The sequence below is a fragment of the Babylonia areolata genome, chromosome 11 (assembly GCF_041734735.1).
Source record: "Babylonia areolata isolate BAREFJ2019XMU chromosome 11, ASM4173473v1, whole genome shotgun sequence".
In the NCBI taxonomy this organism is placed as follows: Eukaryota; Metazoa; Mollusca; class Gastropoda; order Neogastropoda; family Buccinidae; genus Babylonia; species Babylonia areolata.
Window position 1 is genome coordinate 11,036,652 of NC_134886.1, and position 24,889 is coordinate 11,061,540.

The 24,889-nt window shown below is 42.2% G+C and overlaps 1 protein-coding gene across 2 annotated transcripts in view; it reads left to right on the forward strand.

Annotated features, from left to right (window-relative positions):
• LOC143287516 (sodium- and chloride-dependent glycine transporter 2-like) overlaps nt 1-18,440 on the forward strand; it is a 32,810-nt gene extending 14,370 nt beyond the window's left edge. For both annotated transcript variants that reach the window (XM_076595557.1, XM_076595558.1), the window contains exons 5-14: nt 1,683-1,818; nt 2,866-3,000; nt 3,465-3,568; nt 4,940-5,064; nt 6,930-7,042; nt 7,597-7,728; nt 9,809-9,908; nt 11,852-11,952; nt 16,066-16,221; nt 18,158-18,440. In XM_076595557.1, the coding sequence (XP_076451672.1) occupies nt 1,683-1,818; nt 2,866-3,000; nt 3,465-3,568; nt 4,940-5,064; nt 6,930-7,042; nt 7,597-7,728; nt 9,809-9,908; nt 11,852-11,952; nt 16,066-16,221; nt 18,158-18,322 (1,267 nt within the window). In that variant the 3' untranslated portion in view covers nt 18,323-18,440. The remainder of the gene's footprint in view (nt 1-1,682; nt 1,819-2,865; nt 3,001-3,464; nt 3,569-4,939; nt 5,065-6,929; nt 7,043-7,596; nt 7,729-9,808; nt 9,909-11,851; nt 11,953-16,065; nt 16,222-18,157) is intronic.
• The last annotated feature ends 6,449 nt before the right edge of the window (nt 18,441-24,889 follow it).

Consider the following 24,889-nt stretch of genomic DNA (forward strand, 5'->3'; position numbering starts at 1 on the left):
CACACACACACACACACACACACACACACACACCTCGTCATCTAACAAACATGTCCAACTCGTTAATATATGGAACTAGGAAATTTAAGAAGAAAAAAATCGATTGACAATGATACACATTTCCCAGTTTTAGAACCTTGCTTAATATGAACTGAATATTTCAGCTAACATTCCGTAAATTGCAGAAGTTGGAAACCATTTTTGCAGCAACTCACTTTTTTGACTCACTTGTTTAAACAATGTGAATGTGTTATATCCCGGTGTTCGGTTGTCTGTGGGTGTGGGTGTGTGTGTGTGTGTGTGTGTGTATGTCTGCATGTATATCTGTGTGTCCATGGTAAACTTTAACATTGCCATTTTTTCTGGAAATATGTTGTCTGTCGATACCAAATCTGGCTTAAAAATAGTAGGTAAAAAATCTTCACAGTCATACCAATAATAGGTTGTAAGTCTCCCGAATTAAGCCGTGTATCTGGTTCATTAACGATTTATTTCGCTGAGGCTATTCCCGGATTCCGAAAACACCATTTTACCGCTTCCCAGTTGCCGGATTGTGGTCAATGCTTGGTAAGAAGACAGCATGACCTTGTTTTTCTTGTTCGCAATTAAAAGGAAAGAAACACAAAATCTGGACAGAACACAAAAAGTGACACTGATTACACCATCGACGTGTTTACTGCGTACGAATATTCTAATGTCGACACTGAATTAATTCAAATGAACATGAAAGAAAAATTGAATTGACCATTTCACTGAGATTTGGTCAGACTTGTCTGGGCTGGTCTGTGCAGATCTTGTTTTTCTTTTTCGCAATCAAAAGAACAGAAATGCAAACTCTGGGCAGAACACATACAGTGACACATACTACATCATCGACGTGTTTACTGCATATGAATGATTTAAAGTGTATACTAAATTAAACAGAATGAACATAAAAGATAAATTGAATTGACCGTGTCATAGTTTCCTGGCGAGTGTAACTAAACTTGTCGAACATCTATGTAGATCCAGAGAAACCGGTTAAATGTTGCAGTGTGCTTGAGGCGATGGCAACGTCTCCTTTACCGTGGACTTAAAAGAATTCTTAAACGCCTGAGATATACAAAAATAACATGATTTAAACAGCGTTATCACTTCGAATACGGCAATCGATTTATCACGCTTAAAAAGCATGCTTAGATATTGATTTTTGAACGTCATTGGTAGATCCGCAATAGTGCTGTGATCAAGAAAATTTCTTTCCACCCGAAATTGCTGGGTATGAATCTGCTCACAGACTTTTTTTTATGCACCCGAAGCTTTATGATAACAAATACAGAACAAATCATAACTATTAATTTTTCTTTAAATTTATTTATTTATTTATCTGTCTATCTATTTATCTTAAGTGTATCACAAGTTAGTCTTGACGGCCTTGCATCTCTTCTACTTCTTGTTGGCTGATATTTTTGACATAGCATACTTTGGATGTTCCATAAAAAAACACAATAAACCTGAAATCCAATGAATTAATCTTTCCGATTCGTAATTCACATGACATGACATTTTGCCTTCCCAGTTCAGTCTGCAACTCGCCATTACAACATTTTAAAAAAAACTAATCAAAAGATATGTCTGAAAGGGAAGCATACGATTGTTGTCCTGTGGAACAGAAATCATTTGATGTTGTGACTGTTGACCAGGAATCACGTGCTGCAGGACAGGGGCCACAGTATCGGTGACCTGGGGGACCTGCGATGGCAGCTTGTGCTGTGTCTGTTGGCCACTTGGGCCGTTGTCTTCTTCACTCTTTTCAAGGACATCAAGACCTCCGGAAAGGTCAGCAGTGAAATCATTTATAATAGAATCACTCTGAAGTTGATCGGATCACACCTGAACAGAGCAGAGCAGTTTCAGACCAAACGTAGCCAATCCATCCGAACACAGTCCACAGCAATTCAAAACAACTCAAACCGTTCCAGATTCAGTTTCTCAAGGAGGTGTCACTGCGATCAGAAATCTGCCATGCAGATGCCTGAAAGCAGCATAATCCAACACGCTAGTCAGGCCTTGAGTGCATGCTTATATCTTTGTATACTTATCAGAGTGGATTTCTTCTACAGAATTTTGCCAGAGAACAACACATGTTGCCATGGGTTCCTTAAAGTGCGCCAGGTGTGTGCTGCATATGGGACCTATGTTTGTCGTCTCATTCGAATAACTAGACACTCAGTCTTATTTTCCAAACTTGGGAGAAAGGGTAACACCGGACCGGGGGTTCCAACCCAGACCCTCACAAACACTGCACTGCAGAGAGAAAAGAACCACTATTTCTTCTTTCATTGTTGACAACAACATTGATTTATTGTTTATTGTGGAGACGTGGCTCAAGCCCCGTGGAGACGAAGCAGTATGTGCTGATATTGCCCCCAGTGGTTATGTCATCAGGTCACTCTCTCGTGCCTCTGGTGGGGTTTTTTGAGAAAGAGTAGTCCTGAATGTTTTATGTAACTTGTAATATTTTTCTTTCGTGTAAAGCGCCCTGAGCTATTAGAGATAAAGGGCTCTGTATAAATGTACATTATTATTATTATCATTATTATTAATACAACTTTTCAACCCAAAAAAGGTGAACAAAATCACACAAACTAAACCGAACGAAATCAACACTTGAATTACACGACATCCAGAAGTAAAACGAGTTGTAATCAAAGACAATCACGTGAAAAATAATAAAAATCGATTCAAACGAGACCAGTTCACATTCAGGTAAACCCGAACAAATCAGTCAGAGCTATTGAGCAGTCGATGTGACACGTCATATCTGAAGAAGTGGAGAAGGCTGTGAGAGTGTGTGTGTAGATCCAAAAGACAGGTGTGACACAGGTGATGTACGTGGCGGCAGTCCTGCCCTACGTGGTGCTGCTGGCCCTGCTGATCAGAGGGTCCCTGCTTCCTGGTGCTGTGGATGGAGTGATCTTCTACCTGGTCCCCAAGTGGCACCGTCTGCTGGACTGGCAGGTAAAGTGGATACGGATGCTGCTGCTGCTCTGTGTGTGCGCGCGCGCGCGTGTGTGTGTGTGTGTCTGTGTGTGTGTCTGTGAAAGACTGTCGAATCAGTGGCTGAATGGTCTGCGTGTAAGTATTGTTTGATCAATGGAAGGACTGACAGTTGACTTGCTGGATAGCTACAATGTGAATACTCAGCCAACAAATGATTCGGTTTTGCTTTTGTCTTCGGATGGACGGTTTGGGGAATCAACTACATTGCTTAGAACTAGTAAAATACCTTCAATGCTTTGGTAAGATGACAGGTACATTTGCAAAAAGACGTTAGAGAAGAGGATATTGGTAAAGAAGAACGAAGAAGAGTGGGTGGAGGAGAAGACAATGACGAAAATGAATATACACACGATGAAGATAATGACAAAAGTTACAATGTTGACGACGACAGACACAGTGCTGATGATAACATCCCCATGCAGGTATGGCTGGCGGCATCCTCCCAAGTCTTCTTTTCCATGGGCATTGGTATCGGAGGCACCGCCACCTTATCAAGCTTCAACCGCTTCCACAACAATGTGTACAAGTCAGTGACTATGGGTTTGGCCTATAAATGACCAAAACATTACTCAAACTTTCATTACAAACAGCAGAAAATGGGTCATTAATCTCCAATCTAAGTAATTGTTGTTTGCGAGACATTTAAATGTGATGCAGCTGGAATACCACCAGATCGTTGACAGACAGCACCTAGGGTCCATAAAATGATCTATAGAATTTATTATGCAAGACTGTAACTCCATTTTTAATCTCAGAAGAATGTCACTATGTGTGGGCAAATATAGTGATCTCTACCCCTGGCACCAGGTGGAGAGACTTCACTTACCTATGGTTGGCACCAGGTGGAGAGACTTCACTTACCTATGGTGTTCCTATCTTGTTTTGTTTTGTTGTTGTTGTTGTTATTGTTGTTTGTTTCGTTTGGGTTTTTTTTTTTGTTGTTGTTGTTTTTGTGTTTTTTTTTGTTTTGTTTTACTGCCCCATCATCTGCACCGTATCAGTGACATTTCTCCCACGTCGCTCATTTAAATTCCCCCATACACGGCCACACCCGGGTTCGTCCGTCACAGTTCCAGCGTCGGCAGTTTACAGGTCGTTAGGTCGCCAGGAGGCCACACACCAGAGTAGACCATGCACTGCTGCTGAGTCACTTCGGTGGTGTTCAGCGGTGCCTATGGGGTTTTTTTTGGGTTTTTTTTCACAACTGTTTGACTTTCAAACAGACTGTCCAAAGAGGGAGGGAAAGTAGAACCAATAAAAAGTATAATTAGGAATCATAACACACAATAACCAGTTCTTCTACTCAGCTGAGACAGCGTCATGAAGCTGTCTAGTTTGTTAAAACAATGCAAGCTCGATGCTCAGCTAAGTAAGCTATGCAGTTTCCCGTCACTTCAATCACTTTGATGCATCAGTCACATCCTCAGTTCTGAGATAAAACACCAAACCTAGGAATGCTGCCACCAGCATTGGAAAACTGCACCAGAGAACACGAACGCAAGTAAATATTAATCTGAAAGCCTGCTTCAACTTAATCGCCGTCAAGGGAACTGATCGGTGTGTTTTGAGCCAGCCACGTTTAAATACTTCCCCAGCCTGTTCAGTGTGTAGAGTGGTTTTGTCATTGGGTGTATATCACATGACACGTATCAGGCTCTTGTGGTCAGCACGTTCCTGTATGGCAGCGAGGCGTGGACTGACAAGGGAAAAAGATCAACTCCTTCCATACATGTTGCCTCACACGGTTCATTGTTAAATCATTAAAAGTCAGCTTTCGAACCGAGGCTCGCTCTGGAAAGAATTATATTTATGTTTAATTCTAGGGCAAGGAGAGAGCCGGGTCTAATTGAAGTCCAGCACTAGGTGTTTGTTTCAATACAATGACCTTTCGTTCCAGGGATGCCCTGATACTGCCTTTGCTGGACGCTGTGACGTCAGTGTTCGCTGGATTCGTCATCTTTGTCTATGTGGGCTACATGGCTCACGTACAGAACACCACGGTGGATAAGGTGGTGACTGAAGGTATTTTATTTTAATGTACCGTAACGTACTGAGAGAAAAGTTCAGTTTAGTTACTCCAGGAGGCGTCACTGCGTTCGGACAATCCATATTCACTAAACTACATCTGCAAGCCAGATGCCTGACAGCAGCACAACCCAACGCGCTTGTCAGGCCTTGAGTGCATGCTCAGAGTGGATTTATTTTTACATAGTTTTGCCACCTAACAGAGCATCTGCAGGTCTGTACACAGTTTTGGCTCCCCACGTTTTAGGAAGCACTGTTCTGTCCCAATACAGAGTCCGTGACGGTCTGGGTTCAAATCCCTCTCTCGCCCTTTCTCCCAGACAGAAAAATCAAACTGACCGTCAAATCATTGGGATGAGAACCGAGGTCCCGCATGCAGCATGCACTTAGCGCACTGAAAAAGAACTCATGGCAACAAGAGTGTTGTCCTCTGGCAAAATTCTGAGGAATAAATCCACTCTGATAGGTACACAAATATATGCCTGACTGAGCGCCACAACAACTGGCCATTGTCTGTAATTCACAATAATTATTAGTATTCAGTTAACCGTACAATATAAATGAAACTAACAGTATTATACTAAGCTCATCAACTTCCAGATTGTGCACAGTACTAACCTGCACATTTTCCTTAGCACACAATACACAACAAGTCCTGAAATAGACCTACTCATGCCAAGCACATAGGAATTAACCCATATTCAAAAATATCATCATACATAATTTCACAGAGCGTACCCATTTCAAAGCACATCCCCTGAATAGCAAGGAATAATCATAATATCTTAAATTACATCCACCGACAGTCACACACACATACGAGACACAGTATTTCAACGCTGCATCCACTGACACAGTCACAAATCATTTATTATTACCCGATAGTAATAGTTATTAAAGTGTTCAAAGCCACCAGGCTTTCCCGTGAAAGTATTCTCTGCAAAATATCTTAACACATGACAGGCCACTGAACGTGCAGAAGTTTAAGTCTGAGACAACAGGACAACTGCACTGAGCTTTTAGGTGCACACATACTGATGCTGATTATTTCTGGCTGTCCAAACTGCCTTCTGCAGATCCACAATAGTCTATGAACTGACTAGAAGGTATCAGTTTAACGCTATCAATTTCCCTGTTTTTAACATGACATTAATTTCTTCTTCTTCTCCTAACTCTGACAATAAGAATTTAGATTTGCTTTTGCTACACTGCTTCAACAAACTCTGAAACAGCAGGTCGTGGCTTTAAACAAACCGTTAATGAGGCAAGCCGACTCTCCACCCTCGCTCAGAACAGAGGAGTTAACCTGACTTCTGAAACTTGGTCAGCACTAACTCATTAGCCTTGCCGAAGTTGACACCCAATAACCACTACCAGAAAGAAAGAAAAAGAAAAGAAGAAGAAAGAATCTCCCCGTCCAACGTTCGCGCCATACAGGAATCGGCTTGCAACTTGTAAACATGAGGGGACTTAACTCTGATTAGCTTAGCAGACGATAGCTCGCCGCAAACGGGCAGCTACATACGCTCTATTCACTCCACTGACAGAACCGTATATGCTCGACCAGAAGTACAAACCACCAGAAGACGACAACTTTCATGTGTATATCGGTCTCTTTTTAAAGTGACATGGTATATATAACAAAAGCCAACATATTTTTTCATCACAAATTAGCAGTCAATTGAAACATGTTTAATTACTCGAGATAAATGATATATCAATTGGCTGATTGATGCATTGCAACAGGTTTATCTTTTGTGTGAATGCAACACAAAAGTGTCTGTTTACTTTAAACTATCTAATGCATTTATGTATTTATTTAGTTATCAGTTTGTTTATGTTGGTTGTGGGTTTTATTCCAGGAACGGGTCTGGCCTTCATTGCTTACCCTGAAGCCCTGGCCACGATGCCTCTTCCACAGTTTTGGGCCGTGCTGTTCTTCCTCGTTCTCTTCACTGTGGGGCTGGACACTCATGTGAGTGAGGTCACTGTGGGGCTGGACACTCATGTGAGTGAGGTCACTGTGGGGCTGGACACTCATGTGAGTGAGGTCACTGTGGGGCTGGACACTCATGTGAGTGAGGTCACTGTGGGGCTGGACACTCATGTGAGTGAGGTCAATGTGAAGTCACTTCCCTTTTGGAGAATTTCTATGAAATGAGGCAGGGAGAAGGAATTAAAAAAGACATTGATCTTTGCAAATAGGCTGATTGTAAAGAGTAAACTTTGTGATAACATTGTGTGTGTGTGTGTGTGTGTGTGTGTGTGTGTGTGTGTGTGTGTGTGTGTGTGTGTTTGCACGTGCATGTCTAGGTCGATGACTGCGCAAAATGGACAAATGGATCGGCTAATAAGATAGATATACTGACAAATCTACCTGCGAACAAATAGAGAAACAAAGGAAGAAAGTAAATAAGTACAGAGAGAAAAGCAAGTATGTAGGGAAGTGAGCCAAGCATACAAAACAGAAAGAAAGAGAGAGAAAAGAAAGAAGTGGGTGTGATTAGTGACTGTTTTGTTTGTTCCCAGTTTGTCCATGTACAGACGCTCAGTAGCGCTATCGTGGACACCTGGCCTCGTCGTTTTGGTCACAGGAAGCGCTGGGTCACGCTTGCTGTGTGCATTGTGGGATTTGTGCTGGGATTTCCGTTTGTTACCCAGGTATTTGGATACTTTTCCTGTTTGTCAGTGTTTTTTTCTACTGTTGTTGTCTGTTGTTTTTGTTTGTTTGTTTGTTTGTTTGTTTGTTTGTTTGTTTTTCTCTTTATTGTACCCCCTTATTTTCATGCCTTCGCCATTATCTGCGCCGTATCAGCAGCATTTCTCCCTCACCGCTTTTCTCCAAAGCCTCACAATATCCCCAGACAGCCCCACTCCTCTTCATTGGACTTTACTTCAATGTCATTCTTAGCTAGTTTTGAATCCCTTGGATCATTAGAGGCTTGTCCACATGGACACCTCCCCTTACCCGCCCTTAGTTGGAAACTGCCCCCTCTCTACAGGTTCAATTAAGCTGTTACAAACGGAGTGGGTTGTTCTGTCCCAGCCTTCACTGCCTCCCACCGCCACCTCTGACCTCCTGTACATCAGAAATTAACGGAAGCAGATATGGGGGAGTCTTACTGTGTTGTCTGTGTTGAATATCCCCCCTACAACTGCACGTGAGAGAAGACAGCAGGTCTGGGCTGTCTTGTACTGTCCCCTTCCCTCCACATCACAACGTGGTGGAAGTAAACGGAGGGGCAGCTACTGACCCCTCTCCCTCCCAGCTACTGTGTGGAAAAAAGAGGAGGTTGACCTTCTGGGCTAACTTCGGACCACAATGTGGCGGATATAAGGAAAGGGTGTGTTTCTAAGGGGCTGCGTCCGTCAGGGCTATAGCTGCCTGGATTCTCACTGCCACTTTTGCCCTTTCCTACTACCCCGAGGTTAATCTGGATTAGCCTGAATTTAAAGGGGATTGGGAAACAAAAACGAACAACACCCAAACAGCAAAAATCAAAGACAAGAAATAACATGGAACGTGTATTTCAGAGCGGAAAAGCGAGTGTAGTAACGGGTTCGATTCCAGCTAGCTCAGCATCACACACACACCTCTCCACAGAAGATGTTAGGCCTTTACTTCTACGTAAAGGGCGGGGGTCGATATGGATTATCATCCCAGGGTTGTTCGAGGCTTGCCTAAAATACCTACTTCTCAATTTTCTCTAAGTTGATGTCAGCTAAGTATGGGGAATGTCTCAATTTTACCTGGGCAAAACGTTACTCCCGAGGGTTCAATTTGAACCAGCCCAGAATGGTCTCCATATCCTCCGGGCACGGGACGTGGGTGTGTGTGTAAAATCCAACTTCGAGAGGGTCAGTTCTAGTGGGCCAGTTACACACATATGGGTCATACCAGGCTAATCTGGGGAGACCCCAATCTGGAAGCGCCAGGTTTGACTCCAGAGTAGGAAAAAACATGCCTGCCACACCTTGAACGTCTGCCGCAGTCTCAGCACTAGCAGTCCACAGAGAACTGCCGTTCATCGTCATCACACACCGGAAGTAAACCTGCACTGCGGCTGTGTCGTTTGGGTGTTCAGTGGTGATTGTTCTGATTAAACATACACAGGACATCTACTGGTGCCCCTTCCTGACGACAATAATTCCCTAGTTGCGGAGCCAGACTGACTGAACGTCCCCACTAGTGTGGAGACCGACACCACGTCCTTCCTGCGACAGTCCTCCACTAATCTGCCGATGCTGAAGACCAAAACAGGAACTCGGCGTAAACAGTGAAGTGAAGGAGGTCCGAGAATGGGGTTTCCATGAGAGCAGGGCTTGAAATATAGAATATGTAACCATTTTTTTCCATGCTGCTGATGAATGAAGTTTATTGTTGACAAAGATGACATGATCCGTTCATTTGTTAATCCACTGGATTACCATGCCCAGTGCACTTGTATGATGACGGTAATGATCCTAACGATGAAAATGCTGATGCTGATGACATTGATGAGGATTATGCAATGACATGGCAGTATGTGCCGAAACTATTCTGAGATAAGTGATACGGCTAGTGGTCTCTGGCAGACTTTAAAAAAAAAAAAAAAACGACGACAATGGTAATGATGACAATGAAGAATGTAAGACTGACGATGATGGATGTTGATGACGACGACGACGATGGAGATGATGATGACAACGACGGTGATGATGATGATGGTGATGATGACGATCATGGTGATGATGATGACAGGGCGGTCAGTACGTGCTGAAGCTGTGTGACTGGTACATCGTCGCTTTCTCTGTACTGCTGTTAGCTGTGACAGAGACTCTGGTACTGTCGTGGATCTATGGCAAGTCACTTTCCTCTTCTTCTTCGTCATTCTTTACCATCTGTCTGTGTCATTCTTTTTCATCCTTCATTCTTCGCCATGCTTCGTCATTCTTTATTCCTTTTCCTCATCCTTCTAATATCACCATCTTAGATGAACAGACTATAAATAAATAATATTTTCCTCATCCTTTGCGTTTTCACCGTAGCATCCTTCAGCTACGAAAGCAGGATGCCGATGGTGACCCATCTTTATTCCGTCAAAACTATTGTCGTCGTCATCATCTTTTTAGTAGTAGTACTAGTACTAGTACTAGTACTAGTACTAGTAGTGTTATTTTGTGTTTATCTCTTTTGTCGCCATAAGCGACTTTAGTCGAGATCGAGGTTCATCTTAAACCGAAGGTCTTTCACATTGTAACAAAGCTTAATAGCAGTAGCCAACTTTCCCACACATTAGAACAATGACTACCCTTCACCCCCTGACCACGTTTGAAGTGACCAAGTCCACTGTTTTGTTTTGACACAAAACAAAGCGTGAACCAGAGAGTGTAAATGAGTGTAAGATATTTGGCGCAGGGGACTGTTTTTCACACAGAAACTTGGCGGTGAAAGAGTTAATATCAATTGTCATTAAATAGTTCTGTATTCTGCCTATTTCGATATTTTGTGGGCATTGTTGTGTCTAATATTGTAGATGATCATGGAAAAAATGACAAGGAAAAGGGGCGGGGGGGAGGAAGGAGGGTGGGGTTGAAGTGGTTTTTACCTTTTGTTGTCATTACTGTATCTTCAGTGTAATTGCCTCCTTCCTCTTTTACTTCTTCTTGTGATTTACATCGTCATTATTGTTCTTGTTGTCCTTATATTATGTTTACTGTTTTCTGCTTATGTTGCTGTTTCAGCACCAGAAAATGATCATACAAAAGTTGTATTTTATTTCTTTTTAACTTTATTTTAATTTCCAATTTTCATTACACATATACAATTGACATAAGTGCATCATCAATTGAAAATTGCATCATCAATTCACACAAAAGCATTTTTAGGTTTTAACATTATACTTTACAATTTGAGTATTTTTTATGTTAATGAATGTGTTTTATATGTTTTCAATCAAAGAGAAATATTGTAACCATTTTATCTTGAAGCTGTATGTTTGACATGTGACCATTGCACTATATTCGTCACGTTTGTATCTTGAGATAATATATTTTTGAAATGAGTGAATATTTGGGAGGCATTTATCTAATTTACATTTATACATATATACATATTTCCCAGGAGGATTAGCAAATCAGGAACTCTGTAATTATATAAGTATGGAAACCAAAATGTATTATATGCTCATTGAACTTTAATTTGTACAATTGTACATTTTGTTTTTAGTTTACGTTTAGCCAAAAATTAGGTAAATTAGTCTGGACAGAATTAGATATACTGCAACACGTTCTATAGGTGTAATATTTCTTTTTATTCATATTTTAAACAGAGAATTCATTCCAGACAGTTTCTCTGCATGATTATTATTTTTCACATTCTTTACAGTTCTTTCGTAGGCTCATAGTATCTTATTTTGTCTGGATCACATCTAATGTTTAAATGCTACATTAAAAAATCAATCTACTTCCTAGCCACATAGCTCGTGTTTTTGTACATTCAGTGAAAGCCCTGAAAACGTGCCAAATACTTCTGCTCTATGAATGATATTTCAAAGGATATAAAATCTCCTATATTCATCAACTGCGCATCATCATTATTTTGAACGGAATGCCGTTAGGAACTTTAAACTTTCATGTTCGTCAAAGTTAACCATATGGTTATCATCATCATTGTCGTTGTTGTCAACTTATTCTTTTTCTTGTCGCTGTTGTTGTTGTTCTTCTTCTTCTTTCTCATGTTCTTGATTTGTTGTTCTTGGTCTTGTTCTTGTTCTCATTGTCATTGTTCTCATTACCATTATAGGGACAGAGAGACTGTATAGGGACATCACCATGATGATTGGGTTCAGACCCAGCTCAGTCTGGCATGTCTTCTGGAGATTTATCTCCCCTGGAATCACCCTGGTGAGTACGTCATACCGCTGACAGGGATAAACCCGTCTGTCGGTGTGTTGTTTGTGTTGTCATTATTGTTTGTGTTGTTGTTTCCTTTCCTCTGTTACCTTGAATACCTTGGTTCATTGCCTTTTTATTTTCTATTTGATCTATTTAGTGATCTATATATATAAGCTATTATCATTCTTCGCTTCTCTCGCACTCTCCGTCTCCTTTTTTATGTCTGATTGTCCGTCTGTCAGTCAGTCTGCCTACCTGCCTAGGCCTGTCTGTGTGCCACCCCCCCCCCCCCCACCCCCCCACCTCCCCCACGCCCCCTCCCCCTTCATCTAAAACATTATCATTTAAAATGTGACTCAAGATACAGAAAGGCGAATGTGTTTTTCACCCAGTATAAAATTGATACAATCAACATTCACCCAAGTGGTCGTTTTATCGGTAATAGTAGCGAAACAGCGTCTTCCTCTTATGCATATTGAAAAACCGCACCTGTTTACATCGATAGTTACTGGTAACATATTACTGAAAAGAGGCGAAGGAAGCCACTGAATTTTATTCACAGAATAATTTGTAAACAGGCCTCATCACTTACAGTAAATGTCTACGGACGACTATTTGAATCAACAAATCTTCGGTCCATAATTTTTCTGTTAAACATAAATAGCACTGTGTGTGTGCATTTTAAAATGTTTCCAATAAAATGAAAACAACTTCCTCAACTTCCGCCATTATTTGGAGAGAAAAGCATTCGTAGATTTTTAACATGAACGTTCTTCTTCACTGATGCCGATAACGAGCAGCCTTTTAGGGGGTGTAGGGATGGGGTGGATGGCTCTCTGATTGGGAAGGCAGAAGCTGATCGGTCTTTCTGTCTGCACTTTTTAAAGTAGGAGACCTTGTCCAATCCGTCGATCATGGGATCAGTATTTTACCGAAAACGGCACTTGTCCAGACTGATCATGGTTCGAAAATGCATTTGGCAATATTGTATGATTTATCGAAGCCGAAAAGCCGTTATGAAGCCAGGAATGGTTTGTTTGTTTTTAATGTGTAGAATAGAATAGAATAGAATATGTCTTTATTACCAGGTGTACCGGGGTTACAAGAAATATTGGGGGGGCGGGGGGGGGATAGTACATAAACAGATACGAACATAAATCGAACATCATTCACAAACACAGATACAGTAGAAATAAGATACATATAAGTGCATATCAATATAAAAACTTGTGCATACTCACGCGTGCACGCTCTGCACACACACACACACACACACACACACACACACACACACACACACACACACACGTTTGAACAGAAGCTGCATATTACATGTGGGTTAGGCTGATGACTAGATATTCAGGTAGATGGTTGTTGATTGCACAATTCTTTCTATTCATCACACTGGATTTGTTCGAGAGACAGGACATTGACTGCTTTGGGGAAAAAGCTTTTGGCGAAGCGATTGGTTTTCGTCCTGTACCGTCGACCAGAGGGGAGCATCTTGAAAATCCCAAAAGCTGGATGCGATTCGTCCTGGCTGATTGATGTTGCTTTTTTGAGTAGCCGCTTATAGTGTATGTCTTCTAGAGAAGGTACATCAGCCCCGGTAATCTTGGTGGCAGTTTTTACGATTCTGTTAAGGGCTGCAACTTCTGCCTTGGAAATGTTTCCGTACCAAACAGTAATAGCAAAGGTTAGCACACTTTCAATGACTGCTCGGTAGAAATCAACTATGATTTCTTTTTTAATTCCGAACTTTTTGAGGCGCCGAAGAAAGTACAGGCGCTGTTGTGCTTTCTTAACATTTTTTTCCGTAGTTTTCTCCCATTTCAAATCGTTGGAAATGATCAGTCCGAGAAATTTAAAGTTGTTGGTGATCTCTACTTGCTTGTCTTCGATGACAAGTGGTAAGGGGTCAGATCTGGTCTTCCTGAAATCCAGAATTAATTCTTTGGTTTTTGGACAGTTCTATTATGATCATCGCAACACAATGTAATGCCGATCGATGTGATGTGCCTTGAATAGAAAAGTTCCGTTTTCAGCACATTCTTTTCGGTTCGACAAACACTCGTTTCTGATAGTGATGTGTCACCCGCTGAATTGTCGCCTCCACTGATTTGTCGCCGGCGACAATTTGGCGGGCAGCAATTCGGCGGAGGCGACAATTCAGCGGTTAACAGAGGAAAAGTGCTATTTGAATCGTTATGTATGTATTGGTAATCCCCCACACCTCCTTTCCGCCACACCCTCCACCCCAAGTGTTTTGGTTTTGTTGTTTTATAGAGCAGGAATCCGTAAAGGCTTTGACTCTTGTTAGTTGTTTTTATTATGTTCTGCTGTTTCCTTTATGTGTAACCCTCCGTACACGAACAGACAAAGCGGGGACGAACTACAGATGGGAATCGCCTCACAGAAGACCAGGATATTTTTTTTTATAAAGAGGTGGATATAATACTGCTCAGATAGAATAGAATAGAACAGAATATGACTTTATTACCAAGTGTACCGGGGTCACAACACACAAACTCTCTCTCTCTTTCTCTCTCTCTCTCTCTCTCTCTCTCTCTTTCTCACACACACACACACACACAACAAACACACACACACACACACACACACACACACACACACACACATCCAATAGACAGGTCCAACTATAGAGCCATAGGGAATCCAGACAAACTGTGTGTCCCTCCAGCCACAAACACTGATAACTACACCATCCAGTGGAAGGAGTAGTGAAAAAGGTGAAGGCAGTGGGAGTGGAAAGTATCCCAGTGGAACTGTTCCAAACACACAAGGGAAAAAGGAAACTTACAACTGTGCAAGAAATGTCACACATTTAGCTTAATCTCCCATCCAAGCAAAACCATGATGAAAATCGTGAGGAACAGGCAAGCTCCAGAGAAGGGTGCAGTACTAAGGAGCAGATTTTTTTAATCTCCGACTACTGTATGAGAAGTATTTCCAACACCAGCAAGACCTCTACCACATCTTCGTGGATTTCAAGGTGTTTGACATGCTGCCTTGTGGTCGACCATGAGACTGTACAACATAAACGCCAACCTGATCAGAAGCATGGAGCACCACAACAAGGCAACCAGCGCAGTCTGCTTCAGTGACAGTTTACGTGACTGGTTAAAGACGACAGTCGGAGTCAGACAAGGCTGTCTGCTATCACCTACCTTCTTTGATATCTACCTTGAGAAAATCATGAGCGATGCATTCAAAGAACACGAAGGAACAGTCAGCATCGAAGGCAGAACAATCACTAACTTTGTTATGCCGACGACATCGACGACATAGCATGGACATCTAGAGAAGAGGAGTCATCCAAATTGGTGGAACGCCTGGACAAGACCTCTGCAGCTTACAGCATGGAACTCAGTGCAGAGAAGGCCAAGCTGATGTCAAACGGCATCAGTAATGAGAGAGTCAACGGTGAGAAACTGGAAACAGTTCATAGTTTCGAGTACCTGGGAACAACAGTCACAGACCAGGAATCAAAGCCTGAAATTGTTCAGGACTGTACAAACAACAACAGCACTGAAAACTAAACACCATTTTGATGAGAACATCGCACTCAGCTCAAAGACTGATGCTCTCCTTGTTAATCTCAACATTCCTGTATGCCTGTGTGTCATGTAAATCTGACAGCATATAGGCCACAGAGATCAGATATTTCCGAAATCTCCACGACATCTCCAACAGATATCATATCACCAATGAAGAAGCGAGAAACGGTTTTCCGGCACACCATCGGATCCTATGAGTATCTGCTAACTGCAGTGAGGAAACGAAACTGTATGTGCTATGGGCAGGATTAGCCAAGACAATCCTTAAAAGCGCAGTGCAAGGGAAGAGGAGAAGTGGACAGAAAAAGAGATGGGAAGACAACATCCTCAAATGGACAGGCCTTAGACTGAGCGACGCCCTGAGAGAGAAGAGGAACAGAAATAAATGGACAGAACTGGTTGGCATATCATCTGTCGTGCCCCTACCGTCTTGAGACTACGGGGAGAAGGAGATGATGATGATGATGATGATGATGATGATGATGAAAATACAAGGGGTGAAAGGGCATTCAATGTTGATACTTAAATTCAAAGAATTTTCCAGGCGATGTGGATCCTGGGCATTGCTGCGCTGAAGCCCATTGAGGGCTACCCGGGGTGGACGTTGGGTGTGGGGTGGGTGATCGGTGTCACACCCATCCTCCCCATACCCGTCATGGCTGTTGTACTACTGGTCTCTTCCTCTGGTACATCGAAGGAGGTGAGTGCTCTGTGTGTGTGTGTGTGTGTGTGTGTGTGTGTGTGTGTGTGTGTGTGAGAGAGAGAGAGAGAGAGAGAGAGAGAGAGAGAGAGAACGAACGAACGAAATTGTTTTAATGAACTTTGGCCATGGACCACAATTCAAAACCAGGGGACTGGGGGGGTTCGTTCGAGAGAGAGAGAGAGAGAGAGAGAGAGAGAGACCATTTGCACGTTTGGGTGTGTGCGCGTGTATAGGTGCTTACGGTATGGGTTCACGGAGCGTGGCTCATTTTCTTTCATATGTTTATATCAGTCTTTCTAGTTATCTTCCCTTCACTATATTTTAATGCATCTACGCCCTTTTATCTTTTTTTTATCATTTTAAATAATCTTTCTTTTTTTCTTTTTTTTTCATGAAGGCGAGATAATTGTATTGGGTAATGCGAAGGTCAGGCATCTGCACGTTTCTTTTCCAGTGATGTGGTGTAGCGTACATGGATCTATCCGCACGCTCTGACGCCTCCCCGAATTTGAAACTGACACTAATGCAGAAAGAAAGAACCCCAAAGTAGATTACCGGAATGGATTTTTTTGTGCAACGATTTATCGAAGCCGGAAAGCCATGTTAAAGACAGGGGAAGTTTGAAACCTTGAAAAGGACAGAAATATATTATGTTGGAGAACGCGTCCGATCGGCTGATCATAAGTTTAACGGAAGAAATGGACTCGAGTAATTATCGGGTATATTACGTCCGAAAACGCTTTCAGTGATTTTGATGAGATTTATTGAAGCTGGAAAGTCGTTATGAAGACAGGGAAGATTTGAATCTTTGACAGATCCGTATTATGATCGTAAAATAATGAAATGCCGACCGATGTGGACTGCTTTCGCTGGACAGAAATTTCGGGTTCCAGCGCACAACGTTCGGTTTGGCGAGGATCAGAATGTGAGCAAAAGGCCTTTTTTTTCACGTGAGTTCCGTAAACTACCGCGTAAGCGCCCACAAAATTCACCCTAAAGTTTTGGATGGGGTTTTACTGTGTGGATACTTTACCCTTTATCACTTACTCTCACCATAATGCACTGGTTGGGCGTTTTCTAGACGCATAAGAAGTTTCAAGTTACATTGGTGATGTCAACAGGAAATTGTTCAAATGTGTAATGTGTTTCTGTGCGTAGCCTTCTCAATTGTGTGTGTGTGTGTGTGTGTGTGTGTGTGTGTGTGTGTGTGTGTGTTTCAGTCTTCTTCATCTATTCATTCTTTCTTCTCTTTCTGTCTGCTACCCATTTACTCCTCACCCCCCCCCCCCCCCACCCCCCACCCCCTATCTCTCTTTCAAATATACTGAATTATCGTTAGTTTATGTTAATTTTCTTCTTTTTTTCAGACTTGCAGGTGGGTATTTTACTCGATGCACATTTTAACCCAAATGTTGTGAAGGCCTTCTCTAGATACTGGGCATTTGTGAGGTAGTTTACAGTACTGGTATCCCCCTCCACCTCGGCACCTGTGTTTTCGATTTCGTTTTAGTAGGTCGAAATCAGCAGGAACGGTGACGCATGCATTCCTTTTTTTTTTCTTTTTTTTTTTTTTTTTTTTTTTTATTGTTGTTGTTTTGGGGGGGTTTTGTGCTTATTTTCTTTTCTTTTCTTTTTTTTTTTTTTTGGTGGTGGGGGGCGGGGGGGGGGGGGGGGGTTGCGTGTAAATCTCCATTAATGTTATTATCATTATCATCATTCTTCTTTTTCTTCTGAATGTTATTGTTGTTATTTATCATCGTAAACATCGCCATCACCATCATCATTTTATTTTCCTTTGTCTTCATCTTCATCATATTTTTTTATGACTGAATCTTCATTTTCATTGATTTGATGATGGTGATGGCGAGGGTGGTGGTGGCGATGATGAAGATGATGATGATGATGTGTAGGAAGATTGATCTTATCATTTTAGCGATTCCTGGCCTCCCTACGACCCTCTGCTGAATGGAAGCCCGCCAGACCTCAAGATGGCGACCAGGACGAAGACCAGTGTCTCAGAGAGACCGGGAATTTCATCGCCACAGGAAAGCTGACCGACGACCTTCCCAATGGAAATGACATCGATGAAAACATTTGAGAGTTCAAAACGATGATGATGAAATGATGAAAACAATTATGATTATGCTAGCTGAACACAAAATATAACATTACCCAAGGAGTATTTTCGTTTCTTCATGAAAATACTGTAAAACACCCACACTTTGTTTTTCTTTTTTGTGCTGATCATCTTTTTCTCGTGTGCATACATGATACGCGCGCGTGTGTGTTTGTGTGGCTGTGTCTTCGTATGTATGTGTGACTTTATACGTGCCTTGATTTGGTTTATGCACGTCGGCGTCCAATAACAACAGAAAATCGATTTTTAAACATGACGTCAGAATGAATGTGTAATAATGTAGTATTCTCCTCTCGTACTCTCTTGCACCATTTTCCTTTCGATCGTGTAAGAGTATGGTTCACTTTGGGGGAGATGGCAATTGAGGAGGATTACCCACCCATTCCCCCCCTCTCTCTCTCTCCCTCTCTCTCTCTTATATCCTAGGTGGTCTGTCTCTATTTCTGTTTATTTTGCTTTGAATATAAATATAATCAGTTCATTATGACGTTACTGATGTTGATATGATTGTAGGCATTGCAGTTATCAAGAGTGGTGATGGTAGTGTGGAAGTGGCGGTGATGGTTGTATTCATATTTGAATCTTATTGGCTGTATCCATTCATAGCAAAACAGATATACTTTGGAACTCATGGTGAACTTTTTTTTTAAATGTCGTGAAGAAAGGCAGAGTGAAGCATCCAAAAAACGAAAGGAGAGAGAAAAGATGTAAAGGAAAACAAAGAGAAAAGGAAAAGAATAAAGAAAAGAAAAAAATGGGGCCCCATCTCTTTTTAAGAGAAAAGTGGAAAGAAAAAATAGAGAGAAAAGGAGGGGAAAAAACAATGGTATGGATTCCCTGAAGAGATGACTTCTTGTGTTACCGTGACAACAATATGAACCTAAAGATGGACTTTTGAGGTGATAATAAAAACAAAGTGACATAGGCTAGTAGGAGAAAGAGATCATGTGAATGATTTATTACGTCGTAAAAAAAATATATCAAGCTCTGACATCGCTGTGTGACACTTCCCTTGCACACAAACTACTTTTTATACAAGTTTATCATTTGCATCATACTTTCTCCATATATTTGTCTGTCTAATTGTTGTACGATTTTCTAACCCTTTTTCTCATGGATTTTCGGGAAATAAATGGGCGTGTAACAGTTCCCTTGCACACAAACTACTTTGTATACAAGCTTATCATTTGCATCATACTTTCGCTTTCGCAATATGATTTTTGTTGAACTGTTGTGCGATTTTTAAACTCTTTTCCTGATGGTCTTTTGGGATTTCAATGGGTAGATCGCAGTGCTGAAATGTGTAACAGAGTAACTGATATTCGCATCCTATTTTCATTACAAGAAAATTGTGCTTTACTGGAGAAAACGTCCTGGAACCATGTCAGCAAACTCTAAATAGTGACTAATTCTTTTAGAGGCAATGCTATTGTCGCTCGCGTAACATTCACCAAATGTTCTATTCCTGAGCAGAAGGGATTCCCAGTAACAGGAACCTTTGACCTCAAAAACACAAACTCCGACTGCTGTGAAAATAATGATAGCGTCTAAGGTTTTTGGCAATGGAATTGCAACAATGCAGAATATTCCTTGAATATACAAAGGTGAATCCATTTTACTTTCATAAAATTACCAGTTCTGCAGTTCCATCTCTGTTTCGATCGGAAAAAACGTATTGTTCTGGTCTGTTTATGTTCGGGATCGTTCAGTTCCAGGAGCGTCTTTGGCTCTGTGTAATTTTGCCATTCAAGTTATGAAATTTGTTTGTTGTTTCTTTTCCTGTTAAACAAAATGTAGGGAGGGAACAGAAAGGAGTGAAAAGGCGATTAAAAGGGGTAGGAAGGAGGTAGATTTGTTTCTTAAGTGACGATTGTGGATAGACACCAAAATAAATTCACACATACACACACAACAACAACAACAACAAGGAAACAACACACACACACACACGCGCGCGCGCGCACGCACACACACAAATGCGTTCTTTTGATTGCCAGAGAGAATGACTGACGTATTTGGAAGAAAAAAGTTCCACTTATAAATGTTATTATTCCTGAGATGCATGAAATGGAGAATGGATGTTGTGGATGTTTGCAGAAGGGAAACTGTCTAGATATTCCATCAGTTTTGTCCATTCAAGTCCCTCTTGTTAGCCCTTCATCTCGTTTACATACGCAAGAGGCGCCACCAGCCTGTGGGTGGAGACTTCTTCAGAGAAAGGGTGTATCCAGGAAAGGAATACAGAAGTGCAGTCAGAAACTTTCAGCTGTTGTTTGGAGATACTGGACGTATTCACTGGCACCCTGGCGTACTCTCTGACTGACAGATTGTGTGCCGCAGAGGTGACAATATTAAAAGTCCAAGTGTGAGGTTTGTCTCTACCCTGGTCTCGTCCATGACCACGCAGACACGAAACGAAAGTGACAAATCCTGTGCTACTCTTGAGCAACGCCTTGACTGTCGTGCACGTCTAGAACCGGAACTCAGTGTGGCAAACCTCTGCCACATGCAGGCAGTGAGTGACAAATCACTGTGACCACGTGACACAACAGAAAGTTTCAGTTTTCAGTTTCAAGACGGTGTCGAGGCGTGCGGATCGATCCATGTACGCTACAGCACATCTGCTGTATCAAAAAATGGAGTAGATGCCCGACCTTCGCATAAACCAAATGTGTTGGTGAGGCCTGAACTCATCCTATTCCACAGCGACATGCCTGCTACAACTCCCCTGCACCAGCACTATATCCAGTATATGAAACCACTACAGTAAAAAGTAGGGCTGTTTACGAAAACAGCAAAAATCGATGGGAAATTGTTGATTTTATCAGTTAAACAAAGCTTCGTTTTTATACTTCCTCCCGGAATCCGTAATCGGTTCACTTTAGAATACCAGCTGTACCAAGCAAGAATAAACGAAATTAGAAAAGTGTACTGGTGTGAGAATACTCGAACCTAGTCCACAGGGGAAGTAATCATGGTACGAGTTCACTCGTTCCTGGAGTAGAATGAGAATGAAAAGAGAAATCACCGGTGACAGTGTGAATTGAAGGGACCCCAATGACAATTATCACAGAGTGTGTTCTGGTCCACTCGTTGGCCACCCTCTTCTTCTCGTACCAGGTCGCAATATGTTGGGTTTGTTTTTATTTCGCAACACAATACTCGAACCTTAGCCCTCAAAATGAAATGAGTTGTCTTTTGGATTGCTTCTATAGACCCGTGCAACTTGTAAGGCAGTGGGTGCCATATCATAGGGTTCTTGTGAATGTACCTTCTAAGCTTCGTTTGTATTCCTTGTATGATTTCAAGCTCTGGATTGCTACCAGGAGACTGCTCTTGCTTGCATGACATAAAAATATATGAAGGTGTTGGAAACTATCACAAATCTGATGTGTATATGCGCATGATTACTTTGGATTATGTTTGAGGGTGTTTGGTGTGTTGTGAGATGAGTGAGAAATCTGGTTGATAACTGCTTTCCTGTTGCGAACAAGACAGCAACACCAAGACATACCCCATGTGCACAGACATCTCTTTCAATCATTTCTAACTATGTCAATGAACAACTGCCCACCCCCTTCCGCTCTCTGAAAATAAAGACATTTTCTCGCATGAAAACTGCAGCCAAATGTTAGTTAAGCAGTAAAACGCCAGTGGTGAACGATGTATTAAATGGGTATATAAATTGGTTCATCTGTCTCTGCATCTCAGTGACATTTTTCTTGTATTGGTAAATAAGAAATAACGTAATATCCTAATAGAAGTGTGTATGAGATGTAGTACAAATCGGCATATTGTCAAATATCTCCAGCATATTGTATTACATCTCCAGCAGTCAAAAAAGATCATTGGTCATTGTTTTGGATTGCATACTGATGTGGACACAAATATCCTGATAGATCCTTCACCATGGAATTGAAGCAATTGTCTTCATCCTGGTTCTCTTTACAATTAACAACCACAGCTACATTGTATGTAATGGGTTTTTTTATGTAAAAGTACTTATTGATTTATTCATGGTTACAATCAGCCTTACAAATTAGCATCCATTCAGTAGGGGGCTTAGTAGGTGGTGTCCTCAGTGCGTTTAATCAGAACAGGCACTACTGAACACTAACGTAGCGACTCGACAGCAGTGCACAGTCTCCTGTGGTGTGTAGCTTCTGGCGACCTCGCCCCATGGTTCCCCGCCAATACTGGAACTGCGGCAGATGAATCCGGGTGTGGCCGTGCATGGGGGACTCAGAATGAGCAGTGTGGAAGTAGTGCCACTAAAACGGACGGGGCAGCGGGGGAAAAAAAAAAGAAGAGAGAAAGAGAGAGAGAATTAATAAGAGTTGTGCCTATTCTCGGCTAAGAGGTCCAGTCTTGCGAAACCAGCCACGCGCAGTCTTTCAGTTCGCTTCTCGGGAACAGAGGCTGCCTTCTATCTCACATACTGTTCAACATATTCCTGGAACGCATCATGACTGATGCATTTGAAGGTCATGTCAGTACAGTCAACGTTGGAGGAAAACCATCACGAACCTTCGCTTTGCCTGTAACATCGATGAATTGGCAGGCAGTTAGCAAGAATGTCTTTTCACTCTAAGTGATATTAGATATGTGTACGCGCGCGCGCGTGTGTTTGTGTGTGTGTGTGTGTGTGTGTGTGTGTGTGTTTATACATATCAATAGCTTTCATGGTAATGTTTCTCAATCTGGTACAGAGAAAGACAGGCACTCAAAGAGATTGTGTATCCATTATCTTAGCGGACAGGATGTGTGAGCACACACATACACACACACGTGCGCGCGCGTGCGCGGACAGCACTCACTTCCCTCAATGTACCAGAGGAAGAGACCAGCTGTACAACAGCCATGACGGGTATTACGAAAAGGGGTGTGACAGCTATCAACCACCCCATCCCCAGCGTCCACCCTGGGTAGTCCTCAATGGGCTTCCATTCAGAGATGCCAAGGGTCCACATAACCTGGTGAAAGCAAGGTTTGAAATCCAAGAATCAATATTGGATGCCGTTTCACCGCTTGACGTGAAAATTACAAACAAATGAAACAGCAAAGCAAAATCAAGACAAGTAAACAACACACAAAAACAAAAAACAACATCAACAAAACAAACAAATCCCTGTGAGCGGTATGATATACTGACCAGGAGGACTCCAGGGGAGATAAATCTCCAGAAGACAAGCCAGACAGGGCTGAGTCTGAATCCAATCATCATGGTGATGTCCTTATACAGTCTGTCTGTCCCTGTAATGGTAATAAGAACAATGACAATGAGAACAAGAAGAAGCATGGTGACTTTCATTTACAAGTCGGTATAGCCGGACCTGCCTGTCAAGCCACGATCACCATTATCGTCATCGTCGTTATCATTTTGATCATCATCGTCGTCTTCATCACAATAATAATCATCCTCTCTGTAACCATCATCAACATCTTTGTCGTCATCGTCGTCGACGTTATCACCATCATCACCAATCTTAGCGTCATCATTGTCGCCATCATCACCATTATCGTGTTTTTCTTAAGCCTATCAGAGGCTACTGGCGTTCTCACACATGTCAGACAGTTTCGGTGCAAACTGCACTGTCAGAGTAGAATCCTCGTCGATGTCATCATCAGCACTGTCTTCGTTATGAACATCACCATCGTCATACAAGTGCACCCGACGTTGTACGTTCAGCTCCACTGCATAAACAAATGAACGAACCATCTCATCATCGTCAGCTTCAATCTTCATCCACCTTCACTATGGAAAAGATGGCTACAGTTTTTGTGGGCTTTCATGTCCTGCTCTAATGGAGACCTCAGTTTCGAATCCACCACCCCTACCCACATCCCACTCCATGCATAAGTTAAATTCCTGCCTTGGTCTTCAGTATTGGTAGATTCGTGGAGGACTGTCGCAGGAAGGGCGTGGTGTCGGTCTCCACACTGGAGGGGACGTTCAGTCAGTCTGGCTCCGCAACTAGGGAATTATTGTTGTCAGGAAGGGGCACCAGTAGATGTCCTGTGTATGTTTAATCAGAACAATCACCACTGAACACCCAAACGACACAGCCGCAGTGCAGGTTCACTTCCGGTGTGTGATAATGTCAGAACGGTAGATCTCTGTGGAGTGCTGGTGCTGAGACTGCGGTAGACGATTTAGGTGTGGCAGCCATGTTTTTTCTGTTCTGGAGTCAAACCTGGCGCTTCGGGCCGGGTTTACACTGGGGTCTTCCCATATTTGTCTGGATTGACTCTCCAGGTGTAAACTTGACCTACTCTGAACTGACCCTCCCCAAGTTGGATTTTACTTCCCCACATCCCCCGTGTTTATTATGGGTGAGCTAAAAAATCACCCCCACATGGTCCAGTTGGAAGTGACACCTCTCCCCAACTTAGCTGACACTCACTTCCGTAAAAGTGAGAAGTGGGTATTACAGGCGAGCCTCGAATGACCCTGGGATAATAATCCAGATCGACGCCGCCCTTTACGTAGTAGTAGATGTATAACATCTTCTGGTGGGGAGGTGTGTG